The sequence below is a fragment of the Mastomys coucha genome, unplaced genomic scaffold, assembly GCF_008632895.1.
Source record: "Mastomys coucha isolate ucsf_1 unplaced genomic scaffold, UCSF_Mcou_1 pScaffold5, whole genome shotgun sequence".
NCBI lineage: Eukaryota > Metazoa > Chordata > Mammalia > Rodentia > Muridae > Mastomys > Mastomys coucha.
In genome coordinates, this window is record NW_022196911.1 from 81323843 (window position 1) to 81348742 (window position 24900).

At 39.8% G+C, this 24900-nt stretch overlaps 1 protein-coding gene across 12 annotated transcripts in view; it reads left to right on the top strand.

Annotated features, from left to right (window-relative positions):
- Nucleotides 1-24900, top strand: part of Bcas3 (BCAS3 microtubule associated cell migration factor) — a 484435-nt gene that overhangs the window by 198880 nt on the left and 260655 nt on the right. For all 12 annotated transcript variants that reach the window (XM_031354430.1, XM_031354434.1, XM_031354429.1 and 9 more), the window contains 3 exons: nt 1916-2040; nt 5009-5174; nt 6761-6861. In XM_031354430.1, the coding sequence (XP_031210290.1) occupies nt 1916-2040; nt 5009-5174; nt 6761-6861 (392 nt within the window). The remainder of the gene's footprint in view (nt 1-1915; nt 2041-5008; nt 5175-6760; nt 6862-24900) is intronic.

The window sequence follows — 24900 nt, forward strand, 5'->3', positions numbered from 1 at the left end:
CCTGATAAGAGTCTTTAATCTTCCCTCTGAAATTTCACAAGCCAGGCCTCCATCTCTGCACTGTTCTCCACATGGTCTTCCAAGCTCCTACAGAACATCCCATAGAGTTCTTAACAACCAGTGGTTCTTCTAGCTCAAAGTTCTAAAGTCCTTCCACAGTCCTCCCCAAAAGATGGTCAGGTTGTCACAGGAATACCCCAGTATGCTGGTACCAATTTGTCTTAGTCAGGGTTTCTATTCCTGCACAAACATCATGACCAAGAAGCAAGTTGGGGAGGAAAGGGTTTATTTAGCTTACTTCCACATTGCTGTTGATCACCAGAGGAAGTCAGGACTGGAACTCAAGCAGGAGCTGATGCAGAGGCCATGGAGGGATGTAGTGTATAAAACAGTACAGTGTGAACCACCATGGATATGGTTCAAAATGGAAGGCCAGCTGGGTCAATCAGGACAGCATCTGTTCCAGTGTGGACACACATACACACACACACACACACACACACACACACACACACACACACACACATACATATCAGTGCAGCATCTGTTCCAGTGTGAACATACACATACACACACACATGCACAAGTGTCCACACTGAGACTTAGGCGTGCTGGAGAGCAAGCATCTCAGGTGTTGCGGGGACCGGGATTACTAAAACATTATCTGTTAACTGTAGGTGGAATATGTATATATAGAGTTCTTCAACTTGGGAGCTCCACCCCAGGGAGCCTGGCTTGCTTTGTCTAACATAGTAGGTTCATAACATAGTATTGGCAGTGTGGAACATTTCATTGCAGGTTTCTTTTTGACTCCAGAAACCAACCTTCTCCTTCCAACATAGCTTGTAAAACGTAAGAAGAGGGAGAAAGTCAACAGAAGGTGGCAGGCATGCTGGCTCACAGTAGGACCCACTGTAGAGCCGAGCCTCAGAAAACTACCTTCATTGTATCAATCCAGGCCTGCCCTCTTGCCAGTGAGGTTGTTTTCTGTGCTAGGAATTAGAGAGACAATCTATGGAAGGTACTTGTATAATTTCTCTTTAGCTCATTTAAACTTCTCATTTAATAATCCACCAGAAAACAGAAATTCAAGATTTGACGGAAGATGAAAGCTTGAAGGTAGACCACCAAGGATGTAAGAACAAAGAGGAGAGCAGGTTCTTATGGGAGGCACCTGACAACCTCAGTTAGCATGTCCGCCATAGCAAGGAGAGAACAGACTTGCATTTGATAAGCTTTGAGTATTTAGCTCTGTTTTAGTCTTTTCAGTGAACAAAATAGGAAAATCAGGAATCCAGGAAGAAAAGAAATGACAGCCAGGAATGTGGCAGACTCATTGCAGGAGGTCACTGCATTAGAACTTGTAGCGTGCTGACACTGTAGCTGTGGAGCGTCAGGCACCCCTAAGTCTTCATATCGAGTCATTGCCATTTCATGCATGCTGTCTCTATGTGCTCTGTGAGTAGTCTCTTGTCTTGATGTCAAAATGAACTTTTCACGCTGGAGGTGTGTCTGCCCCCTTTTTTACTCTATCTTGAAATGTTAGCCAACTGTAAGGATTGACTGTAATTCAAAAATGAGTACCTAGTGTAAAAGAACTTTATTTTGTTGACACACAGTCTTACTTTGGTGCCTAGGCTAGCCCTGGAACCCAGGCATGTAAAAAGTATCCCTCCTGCCTGGGCTCTCTTGTAGCCAAGACCACAGGCATGTGCCAGCTTTCCCAGCTCTCTTAGCAAGACTTTTGATGTCATTTAAATTTTATCTCCTGATGTTGTCTCATGCCACTGGCCATCCATTCTTTGAGGGGATGTGCATGGTTGTGCCTTAGAACTAAATTTTTAGGAAAATCTTTCATGATTTGCAAGACTGAGGATTCACATGGTAATTTCTAAATGTCCTTTTACTTTTTTAGCAAAGTTAAACCACCTCCACAAATTTCTCCAAGCAAATCGATGGGTGGCGAGTTTTGTGTGGCTGCAGTGTTTGGGACCTCCAGGTCGTGGTTTGCAAACAACGCTGGTCTGAAACGAGAAAAAGGTATGTCATTTGCTGATGCTCAGATTTGCCATGCAGTGTTTTACCACAGAGGACACAGTACTGGGAGCTCCTCTAGAATAAATTTTTTTTTTAGAATAATTTTATATCTAATAGCCTGGTGGTTTTTTACTAAGATAAAAACTAATAAAATAAATAAATACTAGTGGCCTTCACTAGTCAAGTTTCTCAAAGAATTAAAACTATTTTCTCACACAAATGGGAATTAAATTTGCCATCAACTGATATTTTCATTTATTTTCAGAACAAAGTCTTTCTGTGTACCTTGTTTTTAAAATCAACCTGTAGTCACCAAGGCTTGAAGTTCATCCTCTGCCTTTCCAATGCTGGCATTTAAATTTGTGCACCACCACACCTAGGTGCATTGACTGATTTTGCCTTTCACTTACTTATTTCTAATTATATTCACATATTGATCTCAGGGCTGACAATGCTGTGCCCACTCTCTTTCTTCCACCTCTCACACTGTTGCCTCTGATCTCGGCAGGAGAAAGTTGCTGTAACCTCTGCTTTATAGGGAGACTTGGGATCTACCAGTCTCACTAATGTTAGCTAATTTAGCCGCATGGGAGTCTGTGTGAGGCTGTGTGTGTGAATGCATTTGCCTGCGGACCCTGGAGTCAGGGCTTATGAGCTGCAGGTTGTTTGTTCTGGGGACTGAGTTCAGTCTCTGCAAGTTAAGCAAGTGCTCTCCACTGCTGAGCCATGCCAAACTTAAAAACAAAACAAAAACAGTAATATTGGTAAAAGTAAACAAAAGAACTTCCCCCAAGCACCAAAATAAAGACTGTTACTGAGAGAAGTGTCAATGTCTGTGGTTATCATTGGTCTTCTAAGTTATTGGTATTACTATGTTTATATTTATTTATTTATCAGTTTTAAATTTTTAAGAAGTATTTCTCTCTAATTTTAAGTGTATGACTATTTTACCTGCATATACATATGTACACCAAGTATATAACTGGTATCCATGGAAGTTAGAAGAGGGCTTTGGATCTCTTAGGCATTAGTGAGCTACCATGTGGCGCTGGGAATTGAACTTGAGGCCTTTGCAAGAGGAGTGCATGCTCTTAATCACTGAGCCAATTCTTCAGCCCAAATTTCTATGTTTTTAATCCCTGCTTTTATCACTAGAATCAATACCTAGAATGTGTAACTGTTCTTTCAGCATGTGATTCTTTGTCATGTGTGTGTGTGTGTGTGTGTGTGTGTGTGACACATACATACATACATACATACATGGAGAGAGAGTTTATTTCCAGTTTTAGAGCTTGAGACTAGGATCTGTGGTCTCTGTATAGAAGAGAATGTCTCCATTTGTACACCAAGTATATAGTTTTTTATGTTAGAATTTTCCCCTGCTTACTTTATTGTGATTCAATTAGGTCAGGCACTGGCTTTCCCCAGATGTTCCACAGTTGGTTTTGTTCTTGGCAAAAGTGGCTCTTCTCTGGCTCCCTGTTGGCAGTCAGACCTTAGGCTCTTCCCTTGCTATCACCTTTCATGACCACTCCCTTGTAATCCAACCTTAGCACTGCTAGTCCCTTCCCATGGGAAGGCTTGGGGAGCGGGCACGCCTCCCATTTTCTTATCCAATCTTTATTTTTTTGTTACTGCCTTTGGTTTGATGATGCTATCGGAAGGACTTTTTGTTATTCATTAAAACCTTCTGCAAAGCTCAATTTCAAATGCTTCTCCGGGCTGTCCTAATTACCTCTTTAGCTTGCCACTCTTTTATGTCCCCCTGGCTGGTCATTGGGTATTTTCGCCAATCAGCTGTAATTGATTCGTCTGACACAGAGATAAGGTGACCCACACAGGTTTCATAAGACAGTATCCTTGGTTTCCTGTAAAACGTGAGATTTAGCACGGAGCCTGCTCGGGCATCGAGTACATGTGTATTTCTTATAAAGTCATTTGATTACATACCCAGCACTGATTTCTCTGAGGATGGCTGGCCTTCTTTTACTACAGGAGCCTGTAATTTCATTGAGAAATGGATGAGGAACTATTCAAGAAGGGAACTTTACTTTTTTTTTTTTTCATGTTGTTCCCTGTTTATGGAGAATTTCCATTTGTTTCTTGCCCACTTGTTTTTAGTTGTATTTCAACTGATGACTTTCCACAGACAAATAATGTGTTTTTCTGTTGTTTCCTTGTTTGTTTTGATCTAGATGTTTTCGGTGTATGCTGACTGTGCGTTTGTGCGTGTGTGTGTGTGTGTGTGTGTGTGTGTATGTGTATGTGTGTGTGTGTGTGTATGTGTATGTGTGTGTATAGATGCCAGAGTGCCTAGCTCTGTTTTTCTCTGCTTTCTTCCCCTTTTTAGTGCTGGGATTACAGACTTGTGTTTGACTGTCTGTTAGTGGCTTGTTTTTTGTTTTGAGTGGGGGATGTTTGTTTGTTTGTTTGTTGTGTTTGGAGGATTTGAATTCATGCTCCAGTGTTGGCATAGTAAGCATTCTTAGCTCCCCAGCATCCAAACTTAACTCTACCCAGAAAACATGGTTGAACTTTTCAGAATACTTAGTTCCACACATACCTTTCCTGCAGGTCAGCTCATTATTTAAGCCAGGGTAATTAAATTTTGTTGGCTACATTATTCATTTTCAGGTAGTCCTTTCATGTCCTACTCAATGTCTTATATTTTTCATAATATGTGGCAAAATCCATAGTATAGAAATAGAAAATTTTGCAATGTAGTGTTTATCTATACTACAATTTTGAACATTATGGCATAATTGTTGAAACCAATTGATGTATATCCCATAACATTGGTGGCATGCTCACTGGCATCTGCTTATGCACAGATGTGCTGATGCAATGGCATAAAGCTCTCCCCTTTCTCTTTCATACTTCCATGTCAGATAGCAGGGTCAGTAAAGTAGAAGTCCTACTGTGACCTTTCTCTGCCATCTTTCCATGTCTCATTCTGATTCTCTGTTTGCAGATCAGTCCAAACAAGTTGTAGTTGAATCTCTTTACATCATCAGCTGCTATGGGACCTTAGTGGAACACATGATTGAGCCCCGGCCGATCAGTACTGCTCCCAAGATAAGTGACGACACACCACTGGAGATAATGACGTCACCCCGTGCCAGCTGGACACTTGTTAGGTAGTTCTGCATTCCACCTCCCCCAACCCCTGTTGCAAAAAGATGAAGAATGTGCCCTTTGTGAAATCTCAATGTAAATACCTGGCTCACATTCCTCCATACGAATATGTTTTATTGAACTTGATTCAGATGTTGGCTCTTGAATCTTGTGCAAATGGGAGTATACACTATTGCCTAGCTTTTGTAACCTGGGAAGCCTTTAGTCCATTTTATTTCCATTGGATAGGGTCTACATGCAGTGAAAGGTAAGCACTTCGAGTCCTGTGTGCACCCTTTGAATCACTTTTTGTTGTCAGGTAAAGAAATCCTGCACCATTGCTTTTCATTTCCCCTTGAGTTGTAGCCAAACACAGCTTACTCTGTATTGTCCACCTTTGCCTGCTCTGGCCACTAAATGATGGAATCATGTGCTATGTTATCTTTCGTGTCTGATTTCCTTCAACATATTTTGAAGATCCATATTAATACAGTGTGTTATGTGGTGTACCACATTTTGTTTGCCCATTCATTAGCTGGATGACTTTTCCACTCTGTAGCTGTCACTAATATTGTTGTTGCAAATATTCACACGCACAGTTGTGCATGATGATATTTTGCACTGTCTCTGGGATGTAATCAGAAAGTATCTCTCTTCGAGCTTTCTGTATTTGTGGTTGTGAGCCTCACCTTTACTCTCTAGCCCATTTGAACTTTTTATTGTCTCTCTGTGTATCCGTTTCTTGGTTTTGTATTTCCCTTATTGTAGTGCCACATGCTCCTGGTAAATTATACCATTGAGGGAAATCTAAACTAATACAAAGAGATCCTAAGGTCTCCTTTAAGTGATAATCTAGGATCCAATGGCTAGAAATGTTTAAGAATTATTTTAATGCATCCAATTTGTAGAATTTTTATAAGCTAGCAGAAAGAGGAAGAAATGAAACCTAGAATAAAACCCACTTAATATAATGAATTGTGCAAGGGAGGAAAAAAAAACTAATCACCCAACATGTATAAAAGGAAACAGATAAAAATGGATATGAAACGACCCCTCTCCTTTTGACATTTTAAAATAGTCTATTGATTTCTGGAGGCTCCAGCATTCTTTACTAGCACTCACTATGCTGGACTGATCTGGTCCATATCTGATTTATTGAGCTTATTCAAAATTGGACAGATGTGATTAAATTTTGGCAGTCTCACTGTTGAACTAGCTAATTAGATCCAAAGGAAGTTGTCGGTTTACACAGCTCTTTTCCTCTTCCCATCACTTTTAGCTACTTTGTTTCATGTTGACGATGTCTGACATTGGTCAAAAATGAAATAAGATGGCCTCCATATAGTTGGCATTTGGGTACTGATTTTTTTTTTTCTCTGTCTGTCTTACCAAGCTGATTGCTCTCTATTTCACTGAGGATCTACATTGTCTGTGCGGCACATTGCCACATCTTTAGTGTATAAAGTTTTCCTGGTTTTTTGTGTCAAATTAAAGAATACTGGTTTCAATGATTACACATTGAGTTTTGCGAGTCTCTGTCAGGCTCTGTGGCTAATTTACATCCCATCTCTGAAGCTTGAATATTAATATTCTTCTGCTGTTTCCTTAGAACGCCTCAGTGGAATGAACTGCAGCCGCCATTCAATGCGAATCACCCTCTGCTCCTCGCTGCAGAAGCAGTGCAGTATTACCAGCTCCTGCTGGCTGGCTGTGAGTACTTCACATCAGCTTACGCTTTTCTTAGCTTTTGATTTTCCTCCCATGTGATCTTCTCAGAATTTGCTGAGTAAATGGGCCGTGGGATCTTTGTTTGTTTGTCCATTTTTCCAGACAGGGGTTCTCTGTGTAGCCCTGGCTGTCCTGGAACTTACTCTATAGACCAAACTCATCCCAAACTCAGATCTACCTGCCTCTGACTTCCCAGTGCTGAGATTAAAGGTGTGGGTCACAAACACCAAGCTAGGCCATAGCTTCTGTGTCTTTAGCTAGTATGTTCTAAAAAAAAATAAAAATAAAATAAAATAAATTAAAAAAAAACAGAAAGCAAAACAAAACAAACAACAAAAACAAAACAAAACCATAAAACAAGCAAACTGCCTATAACGTGACCTGTCAGGATATGGAGAACAGCTTTGCAGAGCCTGGGACCTGTTTCTGAGAGAACAAAGTCAAGCTCTTCATCATAGGACACTATGATAGCAGCTTCTGCCCGTGGTGCAGCTTTGTTTGGACTCCTTCGTGCTCCTAGCTTCGTTGGGTTAGGGTTTGATGCTGGGATTAGAACAGGGTCTTGCACATGCTCTCTGGCTAAGCTGCTGTTTTGTGTTCCTTTTGCAATTTGTAGATACTGATAGAGGTTTATGCAACCGGATGGAGACTTTATGTGAGAGGCATGAAGAGACAATTTAATATTTAGTATCCAGTTTGTCCTCATAGACTTAAAAATGCTTTACAATTATACTTAATTTTTTTGTAGAATACAATGAATCCTAATTGAACTTAATGGCTCTGAGTATTGAATGCTTTTAGAAATTTCCCATAAATCAACAACGATGTTCTTTTGGTTTGTTTGAGAATGAGTTTCTCTGTATAGCCCTGGCTGTCCTGGAACTCACTCTGTAGGCCAGGCTGGCCTCAGACTCACAGAGATCTTCCTCCTCTACCTCCACAGAGTGCTGGGATTCAAGGTGTGCACCACTACCATCCAGCTTAATTACTTCTTTATAAAGGCTCAGTTAATCTGGGTTGGTCTAGTTCATTTGATACCTGTTAGTTCTGATTAGATGACTGACCATGATAAGAATCAAGAAGATAAAGGAAAGCTTAGCAAAAACCACAACTATATCTCTTCATTTTTCATACTAGAGTAAGCTAGTTGATATCATTCAACTGTAGCTCCCCCTGACACATTTGTCCCGTCCAGTAAAACCTGCCTCCACTGGTGATAACTGGGTCATCCAGTGCTTTCATGCTCAGTAATAACATCATCAAAATTACTGTATGTGCACTGGAGGTTGAACCTAAGGCCTTGCACATAGTAGTAATGAGCATTCTACCAACAAGTGTCCCTCTGCCACCAGTGGATGGCATTTTTATAAAGCTTACTCCTCTGGCTGTCACATACTTAAAAGACAGGGATTGGGGTAGATATTCCTGAAGTGAGATGAGATTCTCAACTAAGCAGGCCTGTGAAATGCTGAAGGCAGGCTTAGCTCCAGGAGACCTTTGCCAAATGAATCATCTCCCTGCTTCTGTTGCCTCTCGACATTGATGGAAATGATACAGGATCAATCTGGATTTTAAAGTTTTACATGTGCACTCAAGGTATTTGCCTAAGAGCTTTGGGTCTGCCACCAGGTAACTGAAGCTACTAGTTGCAGAATATGGCCATTGGGACTCCAGTGCAGTACAGGCGGCACACACCATTTACCCCTGTGAGAATCTCATTAAGAAGCCTCTGTGACTCTGTTCATCTGCAAGTCCCCTCACAGGAGCCCTCTGGAAAGATTATTCTGCTTCATATAATACAACTTTAATATTTCTGGTTTTTTGGGTTTATTTATTGGGTTTACCCAAGTTTAACCCCACCTTTGAGCCGGGGCTTTGATGTCTGGTAGAACCCTCATCTTCAATGTGCTGGACTCTATGATTGGTCCTTAGCAATGACCAGGTGATGGCGGGGTATTACCCTTCATTTTTCTACTTATTTTTATTTGAACTTTGTAGTCTAATATAAACTTCATAAATGTTGCAGGGTTATTTTGTTCTTGTGTTTGTAGAAAAAGTGTAGCAAACTTCCAGAAAGTCAGGAAATGATACACCAATAGGCAAGGCTGATGTAAATGGAAATAGGAAGGAGACTGTCTTGAGGAGGAGAGCAGTGCAGCAGGGTGTTAGCACAGCACATACACTATTCGCATAAACAGTTTGTTCCATACTGAAGCATGGATGCAGCCTAGGGCAGAGACTGGAGACCTGCCCCATATACCGATGGTGTCTCACCCACCTTTGAGATGAAGCAGACAAAGCCTCATCATTGTAGCTTTTCCCTCTGCATTTAGGAGAATACCAAAGTTGAGGAGCCCCGACAGTGGAGGCCTATGAGTTCATGGTAGACAGGATCACGTTCAAATGGTTCATCCAGGTATCATAGTGAATACTGAGAGGACATCGAGTTACTTTGCTGGACCCCTGAAGATTGATGTTTTTAATAATTTAAAAAGGCGTGGTGTGGAGGCTGGTGAGATGGCTCAGCGGCTAAGAGCACTGACTGCTCTTCCAAAGGTCCTGAGTTCAAATCCCAGCAACCACATGGTGGCTCACAACCATCCTAAATGAGATCTGACGCCCTCTTCTGGTGTGTCTCAAGACAGCTACAGTGTACTTACATATAATAAATAAATAAATCTTTAAAAAGGTGTGATGTAAGACAGGTAATGGTGGTGCATGCCTTTGATCTTAACACTTGGGAGGCAGAGGACAGCCAGGGCTACAAGAGCAACCCTCTCTCAAAAACAACAAAACACAACAAAAGGGTTTTAGGTAGTAGAGGTAGAAATCAAGACTGTATATTCTGAGCGGGAGAGATCACTCAGTGCTGAAAAGCACCTACCACTGTTTGATACGACCTGAGTTCAGATCCTACCACCCTCATCAGGCAGTTCATAAATGCCTGCAACTCCAGCTCTGGGGGTCTGACACTCTGTTTTGGCTTCCAGAAGTACCTATATATGGTGTGTGTGTGTGTGTGTGTGTGTGTGTGTGTATGTGTGTGTTTGTGTTATACCTTAATATAAATAAATAAATTTATAAAAAATAAAATTATTTTAGAAATTAGGGATTTATTGTTTATACTATGTTTTTCTTTTCAAAATCAAGCTTATTTCATTGTGGTATATCTTTGCCCAAACTGAAACTAGTCCTTACAATGCCCAGTAGTCATCTATCATATTTGAGTACCAGTTCAGAGAACTTAGTAACTTAGTCTGCTCTTCCCCTTCTGATCTGTAAACTTAAATCAGTGCCTAAGGATTAGGTTTTTGAAAGCTAATTTAGAGGAAAAATAGTGCATAAAAAGTCACTCAGCCACAGCATATTTTTCAGTTTCTTTAGTGGTCCCAGCTCTCTGGGGTGCAGGTGTCAGACTTAGGACCACTTCCTAAATAATCCATGGTCATATGATCCCATGTAAACCCATTCTCCAATGGAAAACTCATAAAGATTATAAAGCATATTGAACTGAGTGAAATTTAAACTAGAATGTATCCATATATTAGAATTTCATATCTCTTTTAAAGGAAAGGCTTAATTAGTTGTTAGTACGTACCATAGTTTAATAACTCTCAAGGAAATCATGCAAAAGAGAAAAAAAGCAACCTCAAAATTTTGCACAATTGATAGCTCCATGGGGCTCTCTTTGTGTGGGGTAGAAGAAAGAATTTATTTTTGAAAGCTTGGTATATGCTAACTCTTCATTTTCATGGAACAATTTAATATCTTTTTTAAAAAGTAAGAGTGTGTGTGTGTGTGTGTGTGTGTGTGTGTGTGTGTGTGTGTGTACGCAAGCCCATGCATTTGCACAGTTGAGCCCAGAAGAAGGTGTTGGATTCCCTGTCACTGATGTTGCAGGTAGTGTGAGTCACCACATGAGGGTACTAAGAACTGCAAGTACTCTTAGCCACGAAACCATATTCACCCATGAATATGATACAAATGGAAAAGAGCCTTTGTACAGCTTGACTGTGTGTGATAAATATCATAATCATAAACAATATGAAAGGAACAGTTTAAATCATTAAAAAAATCTTAAAATTACAGCCCACCATTGAGAAGCCAGGGCAGGAAGCACAGCTTAGGGTTTTGTTCAGCTATCTTTTTTATACACTCAGGCTGCTTCTTTGGGTGGTACTCCCCACAGTGGTTGGGACCTCCACATCAATTAGCAGTCAAGAAAACGTCACATCTACAGACCAGTGTGATGGAGGCAATTTCTCAGTAGTGACACACTTCTTAGGCATGTCAATGTGACCACCAAGTTTTAGCCATTATAAGTTTAAGCCTTTTCTGTGTGAAACCTCGATACACTCTCTTAAGCTGTAGCCTTTCTTTTTTTGTTGATCCTCATGATCTTACTTTTATATTATAATATAAAGTGTGATACAATTTTAAATTTGCCCCATAGCCTTTAAGAATTCCAATGCTTCAAAAGTTGAATCCTATTCCAAATATCTTAAGTCTCTTATGGGTTCTTGTAAAATAAAATTAGGCCATGTAGTTTTTTATTTAAAAGTGAAGAGTGAAAGTACAATTCTGCTGATCCTCAAATTAAACCCAAAATCTAATGGTGTAAAAAGCACCACATTTAATATCTGGGACTTACTCACAGTATTCCAGGCTCCAGAGTGCTTGGGCAGCTACGATTTTCTTGCTCTGCCACCTGCAAAACACACACACACACACACACACACACACACACACACACACACACACAGCTTCTCTTGTATGCCCAGGTCAGCTATACTCCACACTTGCCACTATCCTCATAGTGAACATCCCAAGGTTCTGACAGTGCCAATATCATGGGATCTCTATAGCAACTGTGGCTACAACTTCATCAGTGGCTTTACGTAGCTTTGTGAATATTTATATGTGTGAGGGTATTATGGCTAATCTTTGTTGCCAACATAACATACATGAGACCAGGGAGTCCCTATTGAGAAATTGTCTCCAAAAGATTGGCCCTGCTACAAGAGGCTGGTGTTTCCCCAACTCAGGTTGTCATGCTTACACAACAAGCATTGTATGCACTGAGGCCTCCTACCCTCACTGCTGCTGTTTGGTCTGCTTGCAAAAACTGTTTTATTTCAGATCTAATATTGAGCTTCATTTTGACATATATATATATATATATATATATGTATGTATATGCACATACATACACATATATGTATATATGTATATGTATGCATATACACATATGTAAACATATACATATATGTATATCGTATACATACATATATATCAAAATGAAGCTCAATATTATATCCATATACATACATATATATATGGATACATACACATACACACATATTTGTACATATATCATTTATCAAGTTTCTGTATCATACATATATGTATATGTACACACACATACACACATATCTGCACGTACATCATTTATCAAGTTTCAAAACAAAAGAGATAGTCATCAGATAAGTGGTATCTTGCATTTGGGACAAAGGTAGTAGTTACTGATGAAGACTGTATATGTAGGATGACTGAAATAAAAAAAAATCAGGAATCATTAGATTTTAAGCATCTTTATTCTCAAATTATATTTTGTCTGACACATAAAATCCTTAGACTACAAAGCATTACTGTTTTTAATTTAAGTTCTAGTTAATGTATTTGGGTGAATTTCATTCCACTTTTTTTGCAATTGAAAAGAGATGTTCTTTTTGAACACTACTAGTCTAGACACAGACTGGTTGACTCTGCCTTCATGCACATGTGCACACGTACACACACACACACACACACACACACACACACGCACACACACACACACTCCTTTTGTCCATGATTGACATGACATTGTCAGTGCTAAGGAAAGCCACCTAACTGTGCAGCAGTTTTCTTCTGTGCTTCCCTCCCTCAGTGTCATGTTGTGTTGGTCTGACATCCTGGGTTGCCCTGCGGTGTGCTATATGAAGTGTGGAGGAGGCACTCAGCAGTATTTCCTTGCATTGTTCATTATAAATGTTTGCCCAGTACTGGGGAGAGGTGGAAAAGGAAGAGTGAAGTGTTTTTCTCTTGTAGAGGAAACTTGTAATGTAGGGCTTATTTACAGAGTATTTATAGTCCATTGTTGGCCACAGGGTGTGTCATGGTGCCCTGTAAAGTTTGACTTTTAATCGTTAATTACATTGGAATATTTCACTTATTCATACTGTTTAGTTGGCACATGCTGTTCCACAGAGAGATTATTTTCATAAAATGGATGTTTTTTCTGTAAGAAACTAAAGATGGAGACCTACTGGGTCTCATTTGGACTGCATGTGCACTATGGCCTGATGACCCTTATGAAATTATTAGTTCCCATTATGAAAATGGTGTGAAATGGTTAACTTAAACTATATAAGTTTGAAAGTTTGGATCGTATCAGCCCCTGGACTTGGCATCCATGCATCCATTCATTTGCTGTTTTTACGGAGAGCATCAAATCAACCTTTGTACATGCAAATCACATTCTTGTCCTTACTTTTTTTTTGTAAACTGAAATGAAACAGAGGGAAAGTATCTACAAGAGGTGTTGTCTATCCTGTAAGCAACTGTTAACGTTACAGAATTCCTCCTGTTCTCCTACAGGATCTCAGTGTCCTTTCAGATTGTTTTACAACCTGTGATGTCTGCAAGTATAGTTCAGAGTAGGTTCTTTTCTATTGATGATGTTAATATTTATTGCAGTGACTGATTCCAGTAGTACAGTGGCAGATTCCAGTAGTACAGGACATCGATCAAGAGAAAGAAAATATTGGTCAAAAGTCTGTAGACCATTAAGATCTGTTCATCTGATGTCATTTACTCTGTTCCAGTGACATTTATGGTTCTTAGATTCTTCTACCATGGACTGTGCTTTCTCATAGGTGGGTAGGAGGAGAGAAGATAGAGAATACCAGCAATACATGTTCACCATTTTCTCCACAAAACCATGGGCTGTAGTACAACGGCAAGGCTTGGCTTACCTGCCGTGACGTAAAGCGTCAGTATTGGCAGGAGCTCATGGTTTGATGTGCCATCGCTTCCATCAGTACGGTTAATTGCTAGGAAATGGATAAATGGGAATTTAGGGAAATGCTCCAGCTGTCTGCTCTGTTAGTGGTAGCAGGAGCTCTGGCGCCATTTCAGGATCACTATTTGTATGTGTCTGTCAGACTTAGAATACAGTCGTTTTTCTCTGTTTCAGCCTTCTCTATAGAATTTCTGTCAATTGTTTGACTCCATTAAGTGTGCAGAGGAAATAAAAGCCTGAACAACCAATCCACCAGGGGCTATGGATAGACCCTTTCTTTGTCCATCCTCAGAGCACTGCATTAGGTCTCATTATCCATTTATAATAGGTGACCTCTGCCCTCTGGGTCATAGAAAATATTCAGTGTGCTTTTCTGACACATAGGGCACCTTTCTTAGCAGACATAAAACAATGACACGTCTGATAGTCTGGAGGACTAGTTCATACTGAAGATTTTTAAATAAATATACAAACATACAACCTTGCACCAAGTCAATATGGTCAGTTTTCTTCCTTGCTCTTCCATGGTTCATAAAGGGGCCAGTGAAAACCTAATATAAGGAACATTAACTTAGTATTCAGTGTCACTCTTTTTCATTCCAATTCAGAAAATTTTGTCTTCTAGAAGTGGTTTGCTTCCTCTATAATTTCATGTTTACTGGTATAGAAACCCACACTGTCTTAGATATAGTGAACGAACTGAGCCGTCATCCTTCCTAGACTCAGGATTGCTCTTGAGATTATTAGTGACACTTAAAAGCCAGTCTTTTGCCCAACTTCAGGTTTCTTTTGTGCTGCGAATTTGGAGTAGCTCCCAGGAAGCACTGTATAGCTAATGGTTTTGCTTCCAGTTCACGGTTCATAGACAGACACGGACACGAAGGAGATAGAAGTGATTTGATTTTTGCTTAAGCATGGCTATGAATCCAGGCACAGATTTTTCTCTCCAAACCAGTTACAGAAAACCTAACAGTTGTTAGCATTCTCTCCATGGCAAGAATTAATATATTAACTAGATTATAGCACTGTTTGACAAACTGCTTACTAAATACATCAAAATTGATTTGGGCATTCTGTTTTTGAATTGACAAATGGCTGCATTAAGAAAGGGAGGGAAAGCCATTAATTATAGCTGCTCTCAACTATGGGAAATGTAATCATATAAATATGGATCCCACTCCAGCCAAGCTCTCCCCTCCCAGCAGTGCTTCTTCCGTGTGCATCCACACCTCTGTGCCATTAGCAGAGCCGCTTCTCTCAGCTACTGTCCTGTGAATGGCTTAACTGTTTTCTGCTGTGTAAACACTATGATGCTCTTTTGACTAACATCATAGTGCTTTTCTTCTTCTCTTACGCCAGGAATCTCCAAGAGAACCATGTAGCTTAGCTCTTGGTCTCCATTCTCAATTGTGTCCTGATCTAAGTTTGTCTGTTCTTGTTTAACTCTGCACAGAAGGCAGGGCCTTCCTTTTGGGCTCAGGAAATTTGGAAAGAGGTGGTTTCATTTTCCTTCCGTGGTTACTTTGAGTTGGTATTTTCTGTGCCTTGGGTTTCTCATCTTTATAATTAGGCAATGAAAACTCCTTGACAACTCTACAACTTGTACCCAAGTTTTTTTTTTTTTTTAACTTATCCTGAAATTCATAAAAATGCAGAACCTAGGAGGCTAGGGAGCAAGCTTGGCAGTTGAGAGCTTGTATGGTTCTTGTATAGGACCTGGCTTTGGTTCCCAGCTCACAACTATGCACGCCAATTACAGGCTGTAATGAAGTAAATACACCTTTTAGTAATTCAGAACCTAACCTAGTTAAAAGAGAAGGTCATAGCACCATACACAGTGGAGGGGAGTCTCATCAGCCACCTTTTATTTTCTAACAAAATCTAATATAATTTTGTGCATTTTTAACAATATTTTCATACTTTCTTTTATTCCTAGGATTCCTAGTGTTAGTTCCTTCCTTTCCATATTAAAGTGGGAATTTTGCTAGCATTGTATAAGTCAGCAGGAGTTAAGCACTTGCTTAACAGACATGAAAGCCTGGTTCCATTCCCCTAATGATGCCAAAGTAATGATAACAATAGTTAATTTAAAACTTTCCTATGTTCTTGCCTCCTTTTGTAAAGTGGGAATTAATGAGGCCTCTGTTAGAGGTTTGTTAGATTAAATGAGATTGCTCATTTAAAATGCTTCCCCACTAGCTTGCATAGAGCCAGCAGGAGCTTCCCCTCTAGCTAGAGTAGGCCAGTTGGAGCTGCTCAGCCACCATGGAATGAAGTCTCTGGCTCTGCCAGTTCCTGGGACTTTATAATAGATCCACGTGAGTGATACTGCCACCATCTCTGTGGTAAACCTGCAGTAGCACGGAGATGGCATCTGTGTCAGGTCTGAGTAGGCCACTCAGCAAGTGTGGCTCTGTAGTAGTCTGTGTATTTTACAAAGTTTTAAACAAAAAACATTTTAGTTTTCAATTCTTACCTGAAATGCAAATTCCTTTTTCTCTTTGGCCTTTATGCTCTGATTGTCTTCATTCTCCTAACAATTTGGAAGGATTTTTGCTGTCCGTTTATACGGAAAGTTTAGTTTCTAGAATGTTCTGTTGATATTTGCCTGAAGACTTGGAAGTTTTCTTCTAAAATGAGTAGCCTCTTAATTTTGAAGTTCTGAAATATTGGGGTGGAGAGATGGCTCAGCTGTTAAGAACACTGACTGCTCTTCCAGAGGTCCTGAGTTCAAATTCCGGCAACCACATGGTAGCTCACAACCATCTGCAGTGGGATCCAATGCCCTTTTCTAATGTGTCTGAAGACAACTACAGTGTACTTATATGTAATAAAACAAATAAATCTTAGGTTGTTAGAGGACAGAAACCAACCTTCAGACAGCACCATGGGGATCACCATTGTCAGACAGCATGTGTGGGGATCACTACTGTCAGACAGCAGGCGTGGGGATCACCACCATCAGTCAGCAGGCGCGAGGAGCACCACCATCAGTCAGGAGGCATGGGGATCACCACTGTCAGACAGCATGTGTGGGGAGCACCACCATTAGCAGGCATGGGGATCAGAGCTCACGGGTTCTTCACATAAAGGCATGGAAGGCATATGTAATGAGGGTTACATAAAGAAATGTTTTAGAAAGACATTTTCTGATTTAGTTCAGTTGTGGCTCTTTGAACAAGGTAGCCTCATTCATATAGCTCATCCCATAGTTAAGAACAGAGTCAAGATGATGATCAGTCGTCCCATGAGAAGTCAAAGATCTAATTCTTTTCAATTGTTAGGAATGGGGATGCCTCTCTGGTTCTGGTTTGATCCCCAACATTGGAAAAAAAATAAAGTTAGGAAAAACAACCATAGAAATGCTCAAGCATACACAAAATACAGCAAATTATTTTGTGGATCTACCAGGTCCCTGTCTTTGGTTTTTTTTCTTTTCTTTTCTTTTCTTTTTTTTTTTGGTTTTGTTTCTTAAAAGGATTTCTTTGTGAATGTGTGCAAGGTATAAGAGGGACACCTTTTGCTGTGCCTTTCCAGAGTGTTTTACTGTGTGTTTGTTGATGGACTCTAACTACAGATGACGTGGGCACAGTGGTTTGGGGCTCTCCTGGTGGCCTGGCATTGTGTCACAGTAGAAGATCAAACTTTGGAGAATGTTCTTTTGCTTTTGGAGAGAGCCCTTAGGTGATAGTCAGGATGATTTTCTTGCTTCTGTGTTTTTAACTGATCTGTTTGGACTTAAAGGAACACATTGTATATCTTTAATGATTATTTATAAAGATTCTGAAATATGTTCCTTTGTATGGGTTAAAAGTGTTGGTGTCTTCCAGGGTCTAAAAGCTTTTCTCTCTTCATACCAAGATAACTTTGCCTCTTTAGCTTATGCAAGAGAAAATGTCTATTTATTTCTTCCTGCTGTATAATGACCTAGACTTTTCTAGAATAGTATTCGGCAATAAACAAGTAAAGTATGGAAGACACTACATTAACTCTTTACAAAATGATTTTTGCTTTTGTAAATGGTCCCTCTGCTCTGTTTTGTTTTTGTTTGGTTTTGTGGGTGTGTTTCATGGTACTGGTGATCAGGCCCAGGCCACTGAGTTTCCAGGCAAGTTCTCTGTCATCCCAGAATTTGTTTTTTTGTAGCAAAATCTTGATGTCTCATTATTAAAGAGCCAAATGAGAGTTTCTTTCATTTTCATCAGTTCAAAGTCTGTACTCTTTCTTACTTTTTTTTTTAAACAAAGTCTGGCACTTTTATAATCTCTGACTGTAAAATAAAGAATTGATTATTGGTGTAAGAAGTGCAACTATAATGCATGTGTGTGAATTAAAGTAATTGGTTGTAAGGCTGTATGTAGCTACTATTAAAAGACTAGCTACTGTTACTGATCTACTCAGATCTGTCTCTGTCTCTCTATTTGTGTTTCTCTCTCTCTCTCTCTGCCTCTGTCTCTGTGTCTCTCTCTGTCTTCTTACATCTTCCTCACTTTGCCTCTGTCCCCTCTTCTCTTTAAATTCAATCCCTGGGAACTGGGTGCAGATCTTTGCATGTATTAGAGCAATACTTTACTGTAGAGCTGCACCCTGCCTCTTTTCCCCACGGCTCATCTCCCCATGCCTCAGCCTCCAACCCCTACCCACACTCCTTTGCATGTGCCCACACTGTAGCCTGTTCCTGAAGGTCAGAGAATTTTGTAGAGTCTCTTCTCTACACTAGAGTCTGTGGGAGGAGCCTCAGGTCATCCATGTTGGCAGTGAGCTCCTTTACCTCAGTCACCACCCCCCCCTTTTTTTTACTTTTAATAAAATTAAAAGTTTCATCTTGTTACCTAGCAACTCACTCTGTAGATCATAATGACTTTGAATTTACAATTCTCCTGCCTCAGCCTCCCATGAAGCTAGGATTGCAGGTCAGTGGCACCAGGCCAAGTATAGCTGTTGGTTCTTTATAGAATTTAAGCCTGGGTGCTTCTACATCTAGCAAGTAACCATTCTTCTTCATGGTCACACATTTGAAAAGGGAGTTATTTTTAATATTATTTTATATGTAAATGAATTATTTATTCATTTATATATTATAATACATAAGTAAATATATAATTATATAGTTTATATATTAATACAAATATTAATAAGTAGGTATATGTGTAGACAGTTACTATGCAAAGGAGAAGTAGCAGCTCTTTGTCTCCCCTAATACAGTGAGTAAGACATAAAGCTGAGCACAGTGAGTTTCTTGGTTCCCTACACCACCACAGTCATCCTTCATTTGCATTTGCTTGCTTTCAGTTCTTGTCCTTGCTTGGACTTGCTCTACTGACCCTATTCATTGAACTTTTCTTATTCCTAAGATCTGGATTAAGTACCTGTTTTCATATAGATACATGATCTATACAAATTCAACTGCATCACAGTCTGTTTAATGGAAAAGTTCCCCCCTGTCTCTAAACCCTCCTCACCACTTCCCAGGAGGTTCCTGGTGTGTCACTGGTCTGTAACTGCTCCTTAACTGTAACATGATAGTGTTAATTCAAATGCTCTCAGCAAGATTTTGTAGTTACTGAAGTAAGGGCGGACTTACTTTTTAGTTACCCTGTTGACATTGCACATGTGTGTGTGTTGAAGTTTTCTGAGTGAGTTGCAGATGAACATATTATGTCGACATTGTGAACATGCGGTTGGGTAGCTCTTACTTGACCTTAGTTGCAGATGTCTTGAAGACATTCCCAAAGTCTGTCTGTTCAGTTCCAAGTTGTGTGTTGGGATGGTTTTGAACTTTTGCTCAGCAGTTGCTGATCTGGCCATAACAGCAGAGCCATTAGGCTCTGTTATGGTCTTCGTTTTATGAGATCTTTATGGTCATGCTGAGCCCTGCCAGGCTGCCTCCAGCTATCACTTGTCCAGACACACAATGCAAAATGACCTCTAGGGCAGCAAGAATAACAAATGAAAGGTCCTTTAGTCATGCGGTGGAATGAGACTTTGGGATCTGGAAAAGGAAACTGGTGAGAGAGGGATAAGATGTACCCAGAGTTGAAGGCTATTCAGGGAAGTGTATTCTCTTGTAGACAATAAGTATATGTCATTTTTCTAATTATACATTGCTGGTGACTGTTCTTCTGGGAATGTGGAAGAAAAGGAAAGTGAAACCAGAGATGGGCAATGACTGAATGCTAGAAAACTTTAATAATTAATTAGTGACCATCTATGGTACCCTAGGGCTAAGGTGCAGGGAAGATCATTGATCCATTTAGTATAAATGTTGGGAAGCTTGTTTCTGTACATATTGCCCCTCTGCTGTTGTTGGGCTGTTTGCTATGAAGCATGCCTGCTAATAAGCAGGTCTGAAATGAGGTTGCACCTCAGAAATTCAGTGAGCTCCTAGTGCTCTACTCATGGTGTCTGTAACAGTCGATTCTAATACTAACCATTTTTTCAGGTGTTTTAGGTGTGTTATTTTTTTAGCTGGTGACTGTCTCTCTTTTTTTCATAGTCATTGAAAAATAACAAATTTTGTTAATTTGATAGTTATAAAATGATTTATTTAAGTATTCGGAATCTGGTTACTACTTTAGGCACAGATTGGTGGTGGTCGAATTTTCTTCTGGGATGGTTGGCTCATTGGGAACAGTTTGTTCATTTTCTGGTTGTTTGTTTGTTCTGGAGACTTGGTTTTTAAAGGCAGATTTTCATTTCTATAGTAAGAAACCACATTTGCCCACCGGTTCTCCCTGGAGGCTGAAGTACTTTCTCATTGGAAGCAGGGTTTGCTTCAGAGCACTCTTATATTGTATGCTCGCTAAATAAACGCTGCTTTTAATAAGAACCAAATATATGTGAAAGTTTGTCCTTGAATGAGAGTTTATCACCGTTGCCCTTTGGGTGAACCTTCAGTGGGAGCTCCTTCATTCAAGGCAGCATGATGTCATCGAATTCACGAAGTTCTCTGTAGCTAGAAAAAGACTCATTGTTCCCTGAAATAACCTAAAGGACTAAAAACTGCTGGCGCATTATTGGCTTCTCAGGTCCTCACTAAGGACTTCAGCTCGGAGGGGCTTTTCATCATTTTCTGTGGGGTATGGAAAACAAACACTCTGATCCTGAATCTAAAGGATATTCACAACAGTCGTTGCAAGCCTCCTGATAACATAGAGAATGTGGATTTCTAAGTGTTGTGTTCTTAAGTAGATCTAAATTTGGATTAGTTTTTCAGCATAGCTTTAAAGTAGGTAGGACTCTTTCACCTGAAAAGTGAGGTTCTGTGAGGTCAGCACTTCAGTTGTGTTTGATGAGCATCCCTTCCTTATCTCAGGCTCTTTGCTATTAGTCATATATCACCATCTGACATCAAAATATTCTAGGTGAGGGTTTTTTGTTGTTGTTGTTGTTTTTGTTTACTTGCTCTTTGCATGTCTGCTTCTCTGAGAACACACACTATAAACAGTCTGGTTCACAGTTACCATATAAAGATGTGCTCATCCTGTGCTTGCCTGGTGCTATTTTAAAGTAAATTGACAGTATTTCCTTTGCATGTAGCTTGACAAGAAGCACTATTAATTCCTGTAGCAATAGTAGTGGTATAAACAGTGAGCTGTACATGTTGAAGTTCCTTCTCCTTTTCTTTGTTTATTATCTAAAAATAGCTGATAAGAGACTAGAAAGCCTACATGGTGTTAAGAGCACTTGCTGCTCTCACAGAGGTTCCAGCATTACATGCTGGCTTACAACTGTGACTCTAATTCCAAGGGATCTTATTCTCTTTTCTTACCTCCATGGGAAGGTAATGGGCACAACACATGGTACACATATATGCAAGCAACACACTCATATACATAAAATAAATAAATCTAGAAAGATAAAAAGGCTGATAAATGTTTGTAATGGTGCTAACAATTTGTCTTCAGGTAATTGGTATGTATCTTGTTTCTTTCAGGTTGGGTTTGCAAGACACACAACTTTAAGTAAGATCAAGAATAATCTCATTTTTGTTGCTGTAGAGATGGCTTGGTGGATAACAATGCCCTTGTAGAGGACCTGGTTTCAGTTCCTAGTACCCACATGGCATCCCTTGTTGCCTATAGCTCTAGTTCCTAAGGAACTGTAAGCCCCTTCTTACCTTTCTAAGCTCTTGTATATGTGAGACTTACATATGAACATATACTCAAGTATACACACATACATAAAGATGAATTAAAAGAAAACTCTCATTTTAAAATTAAAATAGTTCTTTATGCCTACATTATTAAAAATGTGAAAAATGAGCCGGGCGGTGGTGGCGCACGCCTTTAATCCCAGCACTTGGGAGGCAGAGGCAGGTGGATTTCTGAGTTCGAGGCCAGCCTGGTCTACAGAGTGAGTTCCAGGACAGCCAGGGCTACTCAGAGAAACCCTGTCTCGAAAAACCAAAAAAAAAAAAAAAAAAAAAAAAAAAAAAAAAAGTGAAAAATGAATCATTGTAATCCTTTCTAATGTTGCATCTGAATTTTGCATAAAAAAAGCTGTCACATAAGGTTTGTTGACATTCTGTCCCTTTTGGTGTCATCTACATGGCCCAGTTTCTAATAAGACTATTGGTTATTAATACATAGTGTTCCCTAGCATCCAGTCTCTGCTTCCTGTTTTGTGCTCCTCTGAACTTAGCCTGTTCTGTTTACACATGTATGAAATACTCTGCCTGCCCAGATTCAACATTTGCAGTTATTTTCCCTGTGACCTTCCTCCTAAGACATAAATGTCTCCTTTGTTAATTCCCTCCCTAAGACATAAATGTTGAATACCCTCCCTGCTGAGAGTAGAGAAAGTTTAAAATGTCATTAAGTATAGAAGAGTAAAAAAGGATATTCATTTTTTATAATACATTTTATCTTTTATATAATTGGTATTTTGCCTTTGTGTATGCCTGTATGAGGGTGTTGGATCTCCTGGAACAGGTATTAAGACCACTATGAGCTGTCACGTGGGTCCTGGGAATTGAACCTCAAACTTCAGCATGAGCATCCAGTGCTCTCAATGGCTGAGCCATCTCTCCAGCCCAGATACTCATTTAATATGAAAAATACACTTTATTTTACTTTTATATATTGCGATATTTCCAGAACAAACTGGTGAGTAAAAGGCCTTCTTAAAGTCTCCATGAAGGAGATTCAAATTCATGGTTTCCTTGTCTTTTTTTTCCTGGCAGTTTGAAGAAGACTTATTGTCACTATTTCACATATACAAAGAATTCATTTCTGAGTTGTATATTTGGAATATTTACTACTTCCTTTGTAAAGCAGACAGGACAGAGAGGCTCCTCCTCCACCCCACTTCCTCATCCTCCCCAACCCCTGTGGGAAATTCCAAGCATACCCATAACCAGATAACAATAGTACAGTAAACCAATAAACTGCCAACTCAAGGCCTGTGTTGTTCTGGCTGTAGTTCCACTCCATCCAAGCCCTAGGTCCATCCCTGCCACCATAACATCCACAATTTCATAAATCCAGTAAATAAATCCATTGCCATCACTTACTCTAGAATACAAAGCTTCAGCCTTACACTTAAGGGAGGACGGGAAATTGAGGGTTCCTCTTGGTTCTGCCTGTGACAAGAATCAAACAAACATCAAACAAAGGTGATGAATGATTCAGGAACATTGTTCTTGAAAATACCAGTTGACTTAACATCTGTACAGTATATAGCAGAATTAGTTCCAAAAGAATGTTGGAACAATGGAAAATAATTAGTTTGCCGTCATAAATGTAGCTTTGTGATCATTTGGGCTTTGTGCTAAATAACAGCATACCTGTGCTAGAGAGCCATGATTTTGAAGAGCTAGCAGTTAATGGTTTGGACTATTGCAAATCTTACATTTTGACAGTATGTTTATGTCTGGCCATAACCACTAAATTAGATCTTATTTCTTTTCTTGAAACAAATTCAGATAAAATTTTATGGGCTTGTGTCTTTTAAAGTCTTGCTTTGGGTCATACTTTGTCATCTCCTCTTCCTCCTCCTCCTTAATCTTGTTTCTTGATTTTGTTCTCTCCATACCTTATCTGGCATCATCAAATAAGATTGACATTGCCTTTACTGTTTATGGGAGTATGTATTGAGTATTTCATGGATTCTGTAGGAAGAATATTTAAATTGCTCATTTTGGGAGGAAGGGGCTGGAGACAGGGTTTCTCTGTGTAGCTCTGGCTGTCCTGGAACTCACTCTGTAGACCAGGCTGGCCTTGAACTCAGAAATCCACCTGCCTCTGCCTCCCAAGTGTGCGCCTCCACTGCCCAGCTAAATTGCTTGTTTTCTTTTTAGCCATTTAACCTAAGGAAATTTTGGGTGAGATTGTTTCCTGTCATAATCTGTGGTTCTTTATTGCCCATCCCCTATCTTCCCTCCCCTGTGCCCCATATCTTTTTTTGTTGTTGTTGTTCTATTTCCCAGTTAACCCCATTGCTTGTTTTCTCTGAAGGAAGAAATCCAGTTCTACTGTGAACCTAAAAGTGCTTTTAAAACAATGAAGTCTTTTTTATAGTAGGGGTGGAGAGAGATGCATAGAATTTAGGAATAATTGTACCTTCAAGAAGAACAGTGAGGTTGTGGACACATAAAGAACTCAGGGAGTGTTAGAAATATTTTGTTGTTGGGCAGTGCTTGTTTAGCACGCAGGACGCCTTTGGTTGGATTCCTAGCACTGCAGAAACCTAGTGCTGGTTCAGATGCTGTAATCCCAGCAAAAAGTCAAGCCTGGGCATGACATTCAGAAGGCAGAGGCAGGAGGTTCTCTCTGAGTTCCAGACCAACCACAGGTACACAGTAAGACCCTGTGTAGTTCAAAATCATGCTTAGTTTAGCTGCATAGTGACTTTGAGGCCATCCTGGACTGCATTTAGAGAAAAACAAAAACAAACAAACAAAAAACCTATTTCCGACAAGCAGATACCAGTAAATGAAAATAAAAGTCTATTGCTTT